General features: G+C 59.0%; 2 protein-coding genes across 5 annotated transcripts in view; one reads left to right on the forward strand and one right to left on the reverse strand.

Moving 5' to 3' along the window:
• Window positions 1-9,310, forward strand: part of GPR143 (G protein-coupled receptor 143) — a 67,661-nt gene extending 58,351 nt beyond the window's left edge. Inside the window, exon 9 of the mRNA XM_044234323.1 lies at window positions 9,100-9,310. Coding sequence (XP_044090258.1) covers window positions 9,100-9,194 — 95 coding nt within the window. The 3' untranslated portion in view covers window positions 9,195-9,310. The remainder of the gene's footprint in view (window positions 1-9,099) is intronic.
• A 2,995-nt stretch (window positions 9,311-12,305) lies between these two features.
• TBL1X (transducin beta like 1 X-linked) overlaps window positions 12,306-16,186 on the reverse strand; it is a 196,306-nt gene continuing 192,425 nt past the window's right edge. For all 4 annotated transcript variants that reach the window (XM_044235564.1, XM_044235566.1, XM_044235567.1 and 1 more), the window contains one exon: window positions 12,306-15,609. In XM_044235564.1, coding sequence (XP_044091499.1) covers window positions 15,583-15,609 — 27 coding nt within the window. In that variant the 3' untranslated portion in view covers window positions 12,306-15,582. The remainder of the gene's footprint in view (window positions 15,610-16,186) is intronic.

The following is a 16,186-nucleotide window of genomic DNA, read 5'->3' on the forward strand; positions in this document are numbered from 1 at the left end:
GGGCGGGGTGTGCGGCGGAAGGGGAGGGGTCTGGTGGAAGGGGCGGAGCCCTACGGAAGGGGCGTGGTGCGTGACGGAGGAGGCGGGGCCTGGGACGGAAGAGGCGGGGTTCGAAGGGAGGGGCGGGGTGTGTGGGGGAATGGGAGGGGTCTGGTGGGAGGGGCGGGGCCCTACGGTGGGGGAGGAGTATGTGGCGGAAGGGGCGTGGTGCGTGGCGAAAGAGGCGGGGCCCGAGAGAAGGGGCGGGGCCTTGTGGATGGGGCGGGGTGTGGTGGAAGATGGACAGGAGCGGGCGGGGAGCGATGGGAGGGGAGGGGTTAGGTGGAAGGGGCGGGGTCCGGCCGCAGGGGTGGGTGGAGTCTTCCCTTGGCCGCCTCTCTTGGGCATCTTTGAGCGCTGTCCTTGCTCTCCAGTCTGGTATGTCGCGGGGCCGTCCCGGGCAGGAGTGGCCTAAGGAGAGGGGACGGGGCACTCTGCTCAGAAACGAAAAAGCCTTGGCATGCTTCGTGTCCTAGGACGCTTCGGGCCGTCGGTGAAGATCCGCGCCTGCGACCTGGGCTGTGTGTCCCGACCACAGCCCTGGGGACAGTTTCAGAATGCCCTCTACCTGCCCTGGTCGGGGTGTCCCTGGGGCCACCGGCGCAGTCTTTGCAGGGGCTTCAGCGGCTCGCAGTATGTCGTGCCTCCCCGCCCGACCGTGGGCGCGGCGGGCTCCCTGGGGCGCGCTGGCGGGCGGGATGGGGGGACGATGTCATCATGCGCCCTGTCCTCCCCCCCCCCCCCCCCCCGACCCCTCCCCCCCCACCCGTCCCTCCCCCCCCCCACCCTCGCGGAACCCAGCTGAGTCTCAGGAAGGTCCCTGCGCCAGGGGTGCCCCCCGGGGGCGTGAGGTCCCGGGGAGGGCGTCGCGAGGGTGGTGTTGTGGCCGATGGCAGAGAGATGACCGCCTGTGCTCTCTTGGAGGGTCTTTGTGGTCTTCTTAGGGCTCCCGTTTGGGGCTTCAGTCCACGTTGAGCCTAGTTGGGTGTGCGGTGTGAGGAAGTGGTCCGGTGTCGTTCCTCGGCGGGTGGCCGTCCCGTCCTCCCCGGTGCCGCTTGCGGAAGAGACGGTGTCTCGCTGATGGTGTATTTTGTTGTCCCTTGTTGAAGACGACTTGACCTCGCAGTCATGGGTTTATTTCTGGGCTCCGTGTTCTGTCCTGTTGATCTGTGTGTCTGTTTCCTTGTGCCGGTACCATATTGCTTTGATACTAGGGAGACATCTTGACATCTGGGATCGCCATAGCTCAAGGTTGCTCTGGCTATTCAAGGTCTCGTGTGGTTCCATACGGGTTTTAGGATGATCTGTTCTCGGTCTGTAACAGAAGCTGTTGGCGTTTTGTGCTTTTGTCCTCTGCTTTTTGTTTTATGTATTCAAAGATTCTTTTTTATTTATTTGACAGACAGAGATCACAAGTAGGCCGAGAAGCAGGCAGAGAGAGAGAGAGGTCATCATGCGCCCTGTCCGACCCCCCCGACCCCCCCAACCCCCCCTACCCGTCCCTTCCACCCCATCCTGGTTGTCCCTGTGGATGCGGCGGGGTGTGGTGGAAGATGGAATGGGGGCGGCGTGTGTGACAGGAAGGGGGTGTGCTATGAGAGGGGCGGGGCTAGGTGGTAGTCGCGGATTCTGACTGAGCCGCACAGGGCACGAGGGGGGTTCCGTGGTTCGTTGAAACGTCAGTCCGTCCCCTGCAAGGTCGCTTGTCGCATGTTTAGAACCTAGTGGAGAGGATTTATGGGATAGTTGCATCTTACTTTGGCATTTCTCTCCCATAGTTCGTCTTTCTCCCATAGGCCATTCCTTCAGCCACCACTGTCTAGTCCCCTACAGTCCCCCGCCTCCCCAGCTCTTTCCCGCCTCTTCCGCTGTTCTGCACTTCTCTACCGTCCCTTCTGTCTCCAACCATTCCTTCTTCTGCCATGTCCCCCAACTCCCATAAACCATTTCTTCTCGCAGCATGCCCCACGTCTCCCGCAATCCTCTGCTTTTCCTGCTATGTCTGTAGTGTCCCATACGCCATTGCTTTTTCCACTATTCTCCTCCCGTCCCACCGTCCCTTTGTTTTCCCACCATGCTTCACTTCTCCCACAGTCCCTTGTCTCCCCCACAATCCATTCCTTGTCCCACCATTCGTCACATCACCCATAATCCATTTTTTCTCCCACCATGCCCCACATCTCCCACAATCCATTTCTTCTCTTGACATGCCTCTCATTTCCCATAATCCATTTCTTTTCCCACCATGCCTCACGTCTCCCATAATCCATTTCTTCTGTTGCCACGCCCTTCTTTTCTCATAATCCACTTGTCCAGTATGCCCCACATCTCCCACAACCCATTTCTTCTGTCGCCACGCCATTTCCCATAATTCATTTCTGCTTCCACCATGCCTGGCGTCTTGCATAATTCATTTCTTCTGTTGCCACGCCCCTCATTTCCCACAAACCATTTCTTCTCCACCTTTCCTCCCTTTTCCCATAATCCTTTGTCTGTCCCACGGTCTCTTGCCTCTCCCACGATCCATCCCTTCCCTACCATTCTTCACGTCGCCCCTCCGCCATTTTTTCCTTCCCCCGTGCCCCGCATCTCGCACCATCCGTTCCTTCTGTCGCCGTGCCCCTCATTTCCCATGAGCCATTTCTCCCACCGTTTCTCGCGTGCCCCACAGTCCCGTCTCTTGTGCACCGTCCATTGCTTGTCCTGCCCCTCTCCACCCTTCCTGTGATCCATTCCCTCTGCCACCGTTGTCCTCCTTTCCCACAGGCCATTTCTCCTCCCGGATTGCTTACGTCTCCCACGTTCCCGGGTCTCCTCCGTAATCCGTTCCTTCTCCCACCGTTCCCTGCTTCTCCCCCAAGGCGCTCCTCCCCCAGTTCCGTATCTCTGCCGGGCCCCTGCCTGTCCCACACCCCGTTTCTTCTCGCACAGCTCCCCTTATCCGCCCCGCTCAAGATCTCCCCGTTTCTTTTCTGCCCCACACTCTTCCCGTCTGTTCTGTAATCCCTTGTTCTGCCTGCTGCCCTGGTGCTCTCACAGGTATTTCTTCCCAGTAATTGCCCATTTTGGCCCAGAGTTTTTGATGCTTTATTGTCTTGCAAGTCTTCACAATCTCTCGACAGGCACAGTTGGTACCCGGCCCCAGAATGCACTGTCCCATGATTGCTGTCCCTTGTCATACCCAGTTCAAGCCCATGGTCTCTTGTCTCCCCTACAAGGCCCTCTCCCAGAATTCCCCTTTCTCTGCCTTCGCCCCGTGTTCTCACCATTTCACTCTTTCCAAATATTCCTTTTTTTTTTTTTTTTTTTTGACAGGCAGAGATCACAAGCAGGCAGAGAGGCAGGCGGAGAGAGAGGAGGAAGCAGGCTCCCCTGAGCAGAGAGTTTGATGTGCGACTGGATCCCAGGACTCTGGGATCATGACCTGAGCAGAAGGCAGGGTCTTAGCCCACTAAGCCACCCAGGTGCCCCCAAAGTTGCTCTTCTATCTCGAAGTGCTGTCCTCCAGTTTCTTGTCATTCCTCCACAGCTTCGGCTCCCATAATTCTCTGTAGTTTCCTTTAATTCCGCTCCCTTTTCTCACACGATTCTCGCGCTCCCATAACCCTTTCTCTTTCCATGATTTACTGTTTCTTTCCACAGTTGTTCTGTTTAATGCTCTTATTACTTTGAAAATGGCAGCATGGCGAGCAGTGTGCGCTTCAGGCCACAGTGTAGGGATCCCGCAGCTGTATTCTTCACCGCTCATGAGAGTGTTCTTAATCCCCTTCTCCTCCTTCTCCCATCCCCGCCTCCCCCCCACCTCACCTCGTTTCTGTTGATCTCTTCTTTTTCTTCTTTTATTTTCTTCCTTCAATTCCACAATGAATGAAATCATATGGTATTTGTCTCTCTGATTCATTTCACTTAGCATCATACTCTCTACATCCGTCATTACAAATGGCAAGTTTTTATTCTTTTTTGGGGCTCAGTAATATTCCATGGCGCATGTATACCGTATGTTCTTTACCCATTCATGTAGTGATGGATGGTTGGGCAGCTTCCATGGTGTAGCTGTTGTAACTAATGTTATGGTAAACGTAGAGGTGCGTGTATCTTTGAAAGTTAGTATTTTTTATAAATCACTTTTTTAGAAGTCTTTTTTATAAATGACTTTTTTTTAAGGCATTTTAGGATGGTCTCCCAGAAGTTAGTTTTTCCGTGTACTTTGTGCAGTTGCTGGATTATAGGGCAGGTCTATTTCTAAGTCAGAGGGATTCCGACACCATGACATTTAGAACAGCATTGTCTGCCGCAGGCAAACTACAGAAACAGCCCAAGTGTCCATTGGCTCATGAATGCATGGAGAAGATCCCATGGAATATTATGCAGCTGTAAAGAGCGATGAAATATTTCCACTTGTAGGGGCGTGATGGAGTGAGAGAGTATTATGCTAAATGAAATAAACCCAAGAAAGACAGATATCATATGATTTTGCTCATATGTGCAATTTAAGAAACAAAAAAATGAACAAAAGTGGAAAGTAGAAATCCAGACAGAGTCTTCACTATAGAGAACGAACTGGTGGGTTCATAGGGGAGGCAGAGGGAAATGGGTTCAGTAAGCGATGGGGGAGAGGAGGGCCCTCGCAGGGAGCAGCTGGGGTCGTGTGCACGCGGGGACACTAGACTGCGCGCTTGAAACTGTTCTTGCGCTGTGTGTTAGCGGACGGGAATTTTTTTTTTTAAATATTTTATTTCTTTGTTTGATTGAGAGAGAGAGAGCACACACACAAGTAGGGGGAGCAGCAGGCAGAGGGAGAAGCAGGCCTTCTGCTGAGCAGGGAGCCCGATGCGGGGCTTGACCCCAGGACCCTGGAATCATGACCCGAGCCGAAGGCAGACACCCAAAGACTGAGCCACCCAGGCGCCCCAGGTGATGGAAATTTTAAGTGAAAACTTAAACATTAGCACGGCTCCTGGGTGGCTCAGCGGGTTAATAAGCATGTGCCTTCCACACAGGTCATGGTCTCAGGATCCTGGGTTGGATCCCTGAGTTGGGCTCCCTGTTCAAGCCTGCTTCTCTCTATCTCTCTGCTGTTCCTTCTGCTTTCTTTTTTTTTTTTTTTTGAAGATTTTATTTATTTATTTGACAGACAGAGATCACAAGTAGGCCGAGGAGCAGGCGGGGGCGGGGAGGGCAGCAAGCAGGCTCCCTGCTGAGCGGAGAGCCCTGTGTGGGGCTTGATCCCAGGATCCTGAGATCATGACCTGAGCCAAAGGCAGAGGCTTAACCCACTGAGCCCCGCAGGCGCCCTGCCCCCCCCCCACTTATATGCACGTGTTCTCTCTCTCCCTGTGTCAAGTAAATAAAGTCGTTTAAAAAGATAAAAAAATTCGCAGATAAGAGAAGAAATAACATCGATCCCACAGTTCTCGTTCTCCCCCCAGTTGTTGTTTCTCAGGGGTCTCTGCGTCTCCCAGAACACATTTTGCCGTTTCCTTTGTTCTCCCTCATCCCCTTTCCCGTTACCAGTTCTCATTCCCACGACTCCCCGTTCACCGCCACGATCTTGGGTCTCCCGCATGCCCTGTTCTTCTCCCCGCCCCGCTTTCCCCGCAGTGCTCTTTCTCACAACTCCCTCCTCCCCTCTGTCATCCCTTTGCTGACATAATTCCAATTCCGTCGCACATTTCTCCTTCTTTCCCCATAATCTCGTGTTTCACGCCCAGTCTCCTGCCTCCAATGCAATCCCTTCCGCCCTGGTTCTTCCTCTCCCGCGATCCCTTGTGTCCTGCGGCGCCTTGTGCCTCCCACACTTGCCCAGACCGTCCAGGGCCTGGTTCTGGGGTTATTTCCCGCAGGTTCCCGCGCGCTGCCGCCATTCTGGGTTCTTCATCGTCCCCCCCAGCTCGGCCTCCTGCGGTGCCGCTTTCCTCCACGCTCTGTCCTCCCTACCATTCTGTTTTTTCTCGAGTCTTCTGCCCTTCCCCACGGTTCCTGCTCGCAGGCGCCCGTCTCCCTTCGTTCCGTTCTTCCCCACAGTTCTCGTCTTTGCCACGTTCTCTCCCTGAGTCTGTCGCGTCCTTACAAGTCCGTGTCTCCCCAGGTTCCGTTTCTCTCCGCAGCCCCCCATTCTCCAGAATGCGCGTCTCTCCAGCAGATCTTTTCCGTCCTGAATTCCCCTGTGTCCTCCACAGTTCTCACTCCCACAATTGCCTGTCCCTCTCGGGAGTCCTTATCTTCATCTTCGTTCCTGGTTGTTGCGGCCCTACGCAGTGTGACACCAGGTGGCCCCGTGGTGGCCGCTGCGAGGGAAGTGTGGAGGACACTGCTCTGACTCTGGTGCATTTTCTAGATCAAAGTCAGGGCCCTGAAAGCGATCCAGGCCGCGGGGTCTTATGATCTCTTTGGCTCGGGGGTGCCCCCTGACTGGGCTTTCGGGGAGCCCAGGAATGACAGGTGACAGTGTGGGAGACATCCAGTGTGACTTCAGAAATGTGCACCTGCGTGGGGCCAGGAAGTTCCCAAGAACCTGTCTGGGCTGGCAGGGCTTGTCAAAGCAAGGCACCAGGAAGGGGGGCTGGCCCTTGGGCCCCAGGAGCTTGCCGGCATCTGCTCACCCCGCAGGGACACGCGTGAGGGGTTCACACTTTGCACCAACTGAGAACTAGTGCAAATCCCCCAGTGGCCGCACTGGACTACCTTCTCCGAGACTAGCTCAGCCAGCACGCTCTGTCTTCGTGAAGACCTTTAAGGCCAGAAGAGAAAACCCATGGAAATGCAGGCCCCCGGGACTTGGGTGCGGGCCGGGGTGGGCCACGGCAGCGCTGGCATCTGGGAGGGCCGTCGGGGTACAGATGCGTCTTCTCCACGGAGCCCCGGGGCAGGATAAAAGAACCAGGAACCCTTCAAAAGCCACAGGATCCAGAGCAGGTCCTGAAATGTGAGGTCCCAGGGGGAGTGTCCTCAGCCCAGACCTTGATCACAAGTCAGCACGTGATGTCCCCCCACGGAAGTCCCCACCAGTTCCCATGAGCTCAGACGCCCTCACCAGCAGCGCGTGGCCCTGTGAAAACCAAGTCTCTTTGAAGTGCCACCAGCTCCCCCAGCAGCAGTGCCGTCGTAGCCGTGGCTTCTGGAAGGCCTCCCGGCTGCTGCCGGTCTCCTGGCAGAGCAGGCTCCCGCCCCAGCCGACGGGCTCCCACCGTCCTCGCCGGCGTCCAGAGCTCCGCGGGGTCCGTGAGCAGGGTCTGTGCCTCCGCCCGTCTTCTGCGTCCCCCGTCTTCGTGGGGCTCGTGAGACGGAGTCTGGCGCCCTCAGACCGCGGCTCTCCCGGACTCCTAACCCGGGCCTGGGAGGAAGCCCTGACCACTGCGCTCCCAGCAGGGCTGTCTGGGTGGGGCAGGAGGGGGGCCCCTGAGGTGCTGTGCTTGGGGTGTTTCGGTCGGGTCATCGTCTTGAACTGTAGCTCAGGCTTTGCTAGACCTTCCGCAGACACCGATCCTCCTGTCTGCTCGTCTCCACAGAGCACAAATGTCCTCTTCCCCGTGTGGTTCCCCGCGGCTCCGCTCGTGTCCCTTGGGAAACGGCGCTCGCCCCCCTTCCTTCTGCTCCACCGTCCCACTCAGCGCTCCGTGTCCTAGCGCAGCCGCCACTGCCGTCAAGGCCCTCGCTCCGCCGTGCACACCCACACAACCGTGTGTGTCCTGTACTTCTGCATTCCTGTGTTCCGGAGGCGCTGCCGGTAACTGTGCTGACTGCAGCAGGCCGCCTTCTTGTCCACGGGGACGGTCACTGCGGCGGCAGAGACGGAGTGACAAATGCAAACGATTATACAGTATCCTGGGTGGCCCAGAGGTGTCGTGAGGTGTCGTGAAGAAACACAAACCCGTAAGGGCAGGAGTGTGGCTCTAGATAGGGTGTCCTACATTTGTCCCTGAGGATGAGGGAGCCCTTGAGGAGAGATCTGGAAGGCGACAGTCCTACCGCTGAACAGCGGATGCCATTTGAATGGAGATCTGAACGAGGTATAGAAGGGAGCCGTGAGAAAAGCTGGCAACGAGCTTTATGGGGAGAAGTGATGTGCAAAGGCCCTGTGCCAGAACTGGGCTGGATGTGTGAGAGAAGCCAGTGTGCCTGAGTGCTGTGGGTCAACAGAGGGTGTAATATGAGTGGAGACTACAGTGGCCAGCAAAGCCCCTTGGTGGATGGAGTTTGGGATTTGGAGACATGGAGGACAGTCACTTGCCCTTGCACAGTTGAAAAGGCCATGCTTCATGTCTTCCGTCTGGGTGTTCCCCACATCCAACCTAGAACCGGGCGCACAGCAGGCATACCTGGATACTTGTAGAACAAAAGAATGATTCTGACATCTATTCCAACAGACCCGCTGGGGTTCTGAAGGAAGGTGTGTCACTGGCGTGAGTAGACCTTCAGGACGACACAGTTGGCAGGAGTAATTGCCCTGATTGGCTCCCACTTTCCCCCTGAAACCCTGTGGCATCAGCCATGAAAAGACGATTTTTTTTTAAAGAGTTTTGTTTTACAGAGATCACAAGCAGGCAGAGAGGCAGGCAGAGAGAGGGGGGGAAGCAGGCTCCCCGCTGAGCAGAGAGCCTGACGCGGGGCTCGATCCCAGGGCTCTGAGCCAGAGGCAGAGGCTTTAACCCACTGAGCCACACAGGCGCCTGAAGGAAAGACTATGTCGAGGTGGTTTTGTCTGACGGGGGCCGGTGGTCTCCACCCAGCTGGACCCTTCCTGGGCTTGAGTGCAGGTGGCCCAGTGGCCATGGGGTCGTGTTGGCCAAGGCAGCGCCCCCGGTGGCAGCCGCCCCTGTGGTCACTGCGGGCCGCGATCCCGTGCTCCCCCGTCCGACAGCACAGGGCCCGGAAGCGGCCCGCGTGCGCCGCTGGTGTGCATTCGGGCCACGGCTGGGGCGCACACGTGGCCCCCGGTGCGGAGGCCTGGCAGAAAGGACGCGGGGGCTGAAGGTGCCCGCGGGTCGTGCACCGCTGGCCGACTGGAGCCCCTCCGAGGCGGCAGCACCGTCACAGGCTTTTCTCTCTTTTCCTCCCCAGGTTCCGAGGCCAGCACAGTTGAAATCCACGTCGCCCGGGAGCCCCGCCCCGAAAAGGAGGTTGACTCTGTTCCCCAGCCCCAGGGAGACCTGTGAGGGGTGGGACGGGCGTCTGGACGCCACGTCCTTGGCTCTGTTTCTCGGTCTTCAGAACCGCGTGCTGCCCCCAGATCTGCTGCCCCCGCCCCGTCAGGGTTTCCTCCCAAGGAGTGTCTGTGCGGAGGGGGTCCTCGAGCAGGGTCGGGAGCGGAGGGGGAGTGGCTTCTCCGGACGCTTGTGGCCCTTGGCTTTTCCGAGGGGGCCGCCGGCTGCGGGCGCGCAGATCCGGGCCTTGCGGAGCTCAGTGAATAAACGAGCGTCGCTGTGACCGAGCCCCCGCCTGCTCGCGTGCTCCTGTCCCAACCGCACCCCTGCGGGGTGCTCTCGAGCCCAGTGTGGACGCGGCCGCACGGGGGGATGGCGGTGCCGGGGTTGCAGGAGGACCGGGGTGGCCGCGCCCGCGCCCTTCACGCGCCAGGCCTGCGTCCCCCGCGCAGCCGTGGGTCCCCTGCCGAGCGGGACACGGTCTGAGCAAACCTGGGAGCCCGCTGTAGATCGCCGCGTCGGCGGGAATCTTTCCGTCCGCAGGAATCTGGGCGCGCTCTGAAGCTTTAAGCATGTGTTTTATTTCTGGGCGAAAGTGTCTGGCATGCCCGGGAGCGGCCAGCCCCGTGGGTCCGTGTGCACAAAAGGCAGACGCCGATGCCTCCGGACAACGTGACCCCTCCCTTCGGGCAGCCGACTCCTGGTTGCTTTAGAAAAGCTTCTAGAAGCTTCTAGAGTTGTATTGTTGCAGAGTCGCTTGCTGGCAGAGGGACCTCCGGGCACAGCTGGACTGTGGTCAGGTGCCCAGAGCTGTGCGCTCCTAGGGGTGGACCCACTGTGACTCGAAGCGTCCCGGAGCTTCCCGTGTGCACGTGCGGCTGCCTTCTTACTCTGTGTCACATCCCGTCACCGCCGGCGTCGGAAGGAGGCCTCCCCGCCCCCGCCGGCCCGAGGCCAGGCCACGCCCACCCTGGACGCCGAGATGCCCAGTCCTCGCTCCCCGGGCCTCCCCAGGCCTGCAGCAGGACGGGACCCGGCCGCCGTGCCCCCGCCGCAGGCCAGGTCAGAACCGGGGTGGGGACGGGGCGACAGCAGCCTGTCAGGGAGGCCGGCCGCAGCCCGCTGTGAGCCGTCGGCAGCTGCCCGCATGCGACCCGGCCCATAGCCTGTTCTTGTCTGTGTGTGGCCGCCAGGTCTGCTTCTCCGACAGCCCTCGGAGGGCCCGTGTCCTGCTTCAGTCTCTTCGGCCGGCCGCAAGGGGACTCAGGCTCAGAAGCTTGCAGGTCAGACGACCGTGCCGCGGGGTCTGCTTCACAGCTGGGGGCGGTGGGACGGGGCGGGGCCCGAAGGTGCCTCCCTCCTCACGGCCCCGTGGCGGGCACTGAGCGAGCCGTGGATGCACCGGGGACACGTGCGGAGCCCGACCGGCCCCTCTGTGACGAGGAGAAGCGCCGCAGACGGGGACTAGACGAGATCGCGGCTGCAGCCCGGTTTGAAGCACTTCCCGGTCCGGCGGTGCTAGGGACCTCAGGGGCGCGAGGGGCAGAGATCCCGGGCCGGGAAAGCAGGGACAGCGCCGGGCGGGAGGTTTTCAGAAAGGTGCGACGCCTGGGAACCCCGAGCCTGGCTGGGCTGGATACACGGTGGCACCCGTGGCTGGGGTCCCGGTTTGGGTGGGAACATGGGGGGCGGCTCCTCCGTGTGACTCCCGCACCCTGCCAGGCGGCCTCCAACTCGTGGCCCTTCCAGGTCCCTTTCAAGGACTCTGCTCTCAACCCCTCCCCTTCGTCTCCGGCGGGGTCTCATCTGCATAGACTCCCCCCCCCCCCGCCGCCCCTGGCCGTTTCCCTGGGGTCTCCCAGTTGCTTTCACTGGATGACAACTGGGGGTTCCTCGTCTGAGCCCTTCTCCGGAGCGTCCGAGTGTCCGCGGTGGGTGACACTGTGCAGAGCACCGTCCCGCCCTCTCCGCGGCCGTTTCCCACACCCCGTCCGCGTCCTGCTGCTCGTGGAAACGCGTCCCCTGGTGGGGCTTACCTTGTCATGGAGGAGACGTTTCAGAGTAAAGGGAGCCAGACTGGGAAAAACCAACATCCGGCCACGGCCCGAGCGTTCTGCAGGTTCCCAGGCCCGCTGTCCGTCAGCGGCACTGCAGCCCCAGCTGCCCGGACGCCTTCCCGCCCGCACGAAGAGCCAGCTGGAGCCATCAGCAGCTGCATCAGGGTGTGACGCACATGGAAGTTCGCTCGCGTGACCTGGAGCTCCCCGACACACAAGGATGGCGTTTCCCGTCTGGTATGAAGCGCCCCGTCTAAGGCTGTGGCTTCCCCCAAAGCCACGCGTTAAGATGCCTCCATCCCCCGGGACCCCGACGTGCCCTGTGCTCTCCCATGCTTGACCCTAGGCTGTTCCTGGGACCTTCAGGTCCCGAACCGGGGGGACATGCTTGGTCTACTTCGGAGTCGTCAAAATGCAGCAGCAGCAGCGGGCGGTGTCCCCCACAGCACCGGGGCCCCAGCCGTCTGCTGCGTTCCGGTGCAGGGACACGTTGCAGTTGGCGGGAAGGGCACCGTGACCTCAAAGTCTGGTGGGGCAGAGAAGTACTTGAACAGCACCGTGCCGCCCCTCCCCACCCAACTCCTTTCTAATTGTGGGGACAATACCCCGTAATTCTGGAGCACCCGCCGACCGACTGAAGGGACGTGTGCTGTTGACGCGTGTCAGAGACCAGACGGTCAGCCTGTGCCAAAGGTTCGTGTGCACCGTGCAGCCCCCCGTGTGCTGTGACTCGGGGTGCTCCGGGTCGCTCAAAGCTCGTCCTGGAGCTCAGACCCTACCAGACTCACCTGCCAAGACCCCTCTGCTCAGATGGTTTCCAGCCGCCGGCCCGGATGGAAACGTGCCCCCGCTGCAGAGCCCTCGGCCGTGGCTGCACTGCGGCTCCCCCCGCACTGGGCGCTCGTTCCCACGGTCCCGTCCACCAGAGCGACCCTGGAGGGATGCACGTGACTTGTTTCCCTGGGAAAACGCAGAATCTGGTCTCCGTCTGTCCGTCCATCCGTGTGTGTCAACCTGGGCCCGCGGGTCCACCCCGCCAGAGCAAGAAAGCACACCCACCACGTTCTCTAATATCAAAATAGAGCAATTTATTCAAGACACTGAGTATGATCGGTTGATTCTCTCTGGAAACAAAGGAGCTACGACGCACAAGGTGACTCTTCTCCGCGCGTGAGGGTGAGTGGGCCGGAGGACAGGACGGGGCGGAGGCGATGGGCCGGGGTCGAGAGAACACGCAGACAGGGGACCGCGTCTGGCTGTACGTCTGACACAGACAATAAAAACCGCAGAAGCCAGAATTCAAAACCTCAGTGAGCGGCGGAAGGAACATTTCTGCATTTGACAAGAAACACGATTTAAAAAAAGAAAAAGGTGGAGCAGAAGGTTAAAAATAACAACAAAGCAGACCCTTACATCTGACAAAGTGCACTTCACGTGGCTCCGTGATCTCGGTTCAGAAAGACAAGACAAGCGTCACGCCCCGGGTGCCGTGTGGGGTCGGCGGCTGGACGCCCGGTCCCAGCTGGCCCTCCCGGCCCCCGCCGCAGGGCAGCATCCCCTTGCTCTTGGTCACTAGAAACCCACCCGCGGATCCTGGGCCGCACCGCCGTGTTACCGTGATCGCAGAATCAAGGTTCCCTCTGGTCCCAGGGACAGAAGCATTTCCCCGCGATCAGCGCCGTCAGCAGGGACGGACAGTGCGTTCTCCCACGGGCCATCCCGCGAGGACGGAGGGGGCTCCACCGGCTTTTGGGCCACAGGGCGAGTGTGGGAGGCTCCACGGATGGCAGTTGTCGTGCCGAGGGCGGGGCTGGACGGCAGGGGCCGCGCGCTCAGTCGGTCCCCGTTCAGACCTGTGGGGAGCGCCTGTGCCGTGGCAGCTCGGGGCAGCCGGGGATGCTGGCGGTTGGCCTCCGTCCTCTCTGGCTTCGTTCCTTCCTGCACACAGGGTCGAGCCTGTGGCGTGCGAGGTCTTGTGGCCCTTGGCTCTTACATCCTGGTTCCCAAGTGGCTGAGTGTCCTCGGGAGGCTGACGCCCGGGCTCCCAACCTCTCTGTGAAGATTGCCTAGTGAACCCCTTCTTCCAGGATGTCTTGACCACGGGGCTCTCCTTAACAACTTACTCTCTGTGCAGGGGACACTGAAACTTGCACAGGGAGTCGAGACGGTGTTGGCCTGGACCCCCAGCAAACCGCGTCCCAAACCCAGGGACGCCTTAGGGCCAGCAAGTCCTTGTCTGCCCTCTCCAAAGAGGGCGGGACCCAGACCCCTGGGCTAAGCCCTGCGGCACCAGAGCCTGAAGGAAATCCCCACGTCGTCCACAGAGCATTTTCTAGGTCTTGCGGTCTTCGTAGCTGGGCCTGGCGCGTTCCAAGTTGCGCAGGGAGCCCCGGCCCGCCCTGCCCGTGGGGTTTCAGCTGTGTGGGTGGGTGCCACCCTCTGACGGACATCCCGTGTCGCTGCTGGGACACGCGACCCAGCGGACGCCTGCCCACGACCGGACCCCTGCCCTCAGGCCTGGCCAAGTTCATCCCTTCCTGTGCCCGCCGGGGAGCAGGTGGCGAAGGGCCTTCTCTTCCACGCCTTCCCCGCTGCTCACTTAAAAACTAGGTCCGTGTCCGGTTATGACCAGAGCACAAAGGTCACCTGATCCAATGAAAGGAAACTCCTCTAGGAACAGAAAGCCATGTTTAATTTTTTAAAAACAGTAAAAAGATTCATTTAAAAAAAAAAAATCTTTCTCCTCTTCTCCTGCGAGAGAGAGAAATTATGAAGACAGCAGAAATTATTAGTGACGCTTCTACCTATGTAATTCCCCTCCGGGACCGAACATCTGCCTGCCCCGTTCGTTGCTGTCACTGGGAGACCAGGGGAGATCCTGGAGCCTTTGATGTCCGCGTGGAAGGACGGGCCACCCTGCTCTCGGTGTCTGTCGCGCCGCCCACGAGCTGCCGAGGGGACACTGAGCCCAGCTGCGAGCTGCGGTGGCGTCTTCGGTGCCCTGTGGTTTGGGGAATGCTGCTTGGGGTCAGAGCGCCGCCGTCCCGCGCTCCTGCCGGCTTCGGGGGCCCGCGCCCGGTGAGGTGCAGGGCTCGCCTCCGAACCAGAAGGTGCTCGGCTCGCTCTCTCTCTCTCTCTCTCTCTCTCTCTCTCTCTCGGGCGGCAGGGCGAGCTCACGACCCACGCGCAGGACCGACCTTTCCCACCCACACTCCTCACCACCATTCACAAAGCTGAAGGGAAAGGAAAAAGCGACCTCAGACCCTGCCTGTGTCTTCCTAGAATTTGTCTAAAATATGAATCACACAAAGCTCTCTATGTCTGATGGCCATTTTTAGGATTTTAAAATTGTTTTAACATAAAAATATTTTTTTTTTTCCAAAAATACTCCGGGCTCTCTCTCGTATAAGTATTTTTTTCTCCTGTAAAAAGTCCCCCTGCCCCGCCTGCTTCCATAAAGCACTTAGTACGCGCCGAAAGTGCCCTTGAGACCGAAGATCCGAAGCAACTGTGAGAAAGGGTCAGAGAGAGAGTGAGCGAGGGGCGGGGGAGGGGTGCGGGACAGCCGTCCGTCCAGGATTCCGTCGCGGCGCCCACCAGGCGGCCTGTGCGAGGGCGGACGGCGCACCCAGACCACACCGAGCCGGGGACGGGGGTGCGGGGGAGGGGGCGGACAACGGGAAAGAAGCAACAAACCAGAAACAGTTTCCATCTCAGACCGAAGGCCCTCAGACGACAGGATTCCAGCCAATAGAAAAACCACCGGACAAAGAAGATTCTAGAAAATAGAAAGTGTTGGGATTACAAAGTCGCGCATTTCAGCGGTACAAACTGGTCTTTGAACATCCTGTGTGAGAACTGTAGTGTCCAAATTGTCGGGGAAAAACCCGCCACGTGGGGGAGAGACCCCTACCCCCCTTTTGGTTTATCACAGCATTTTTCTCATTTTTTCTTTTTTTGGCACAGCTTTTTTTTTTTTTTCCTTTCTTTCTTTTCCTTTCTTCCCCCCTCCTTTTCTCCTCTCGGCCATCAGAGCCTGTTCTGGATGGAAACCAAACCACGCGCCGTTGAGCTGGTGGCTTCGTGCTTCCCAGGCTGAGTGTTGTGGGTGGAAACCGTTCTTTCCCCCTTCGATAGGACTGTGTATGTTTCTGTCTTAAACTTCTTGATGAAGGTTACGAAAAAGTAGAGACTCCTGTGGGCAGGGAGGAGCTGATTTCCAAGGACACCCTAATGCGAGTCAAGTCCGTCCAGCTTCGGAGCGGGTAGACTGTCTGGTGAGCGCTGCGACCTCACACGTTCACTGCTGGTCCGTGAGATATCTTTTCTGAAAGAGTTTGTGGTTACTTCCGAAGATCTAAAACACACACCTAGAAAGGAACCAGGAAGTGCCTGTTATTTTCACAGACGACACTGGGATGCCTTTTGAGCCTTTGGACCAAATGTGGCCCGTCACCTGTGTTTTATGAATAAAGTTTCATCGGCACACAGTCACGAAGATTCAGAGAACCTCGAGTAGGAGGCGCATGTCTGCGCACGTGACCGACCAATCCCCAGCAAACAGCCCTGCACGGAAACGCCAGGTCAAGGGCAGGGCTGGGAACAAATGACGGCAGACGCTTATGTAACAGGGCAGATGAGAAGCCCGAGCACACGCGTGCTGGGGGCAGTGGGGCCCACGCGGACACTCGGAAAGCCTGTCCCCTGCTGCCCCCCTGCCTCGGAGATGAGGTGCAGGAATGACTCAAAAAGCGAGCCATCTCACGGGACCAGAATTGGACCACTGGGAGCCGGGACACCTGGGGAAGGAAAGGCCATGCCTGTACCACCCCAGGGCCCAGGTCGGGGGCACCAGTGTGGAACTGAGGCAGGAGCAAGTTTCTCAGCTTCAGCACCCGTGCCACGGAGGGCCAGCCACTTCCCTGTTTGGGGGCCGTCCTGGCACCA

Source organism: Neovison vison, chromosome X (genome assembly GCF_020171115.1).
Source record: "Neovison vison isolate M4711 chromosome X, ASM_NN_V1, whole genome shotgun sequence".
In the NCBI taxonomy this organism is placed as follows: Eukaryota; Metazoa; Chordata; class Mammalia; order Carnivora; family Mustelidae; genus Neogale; species Neogale vison.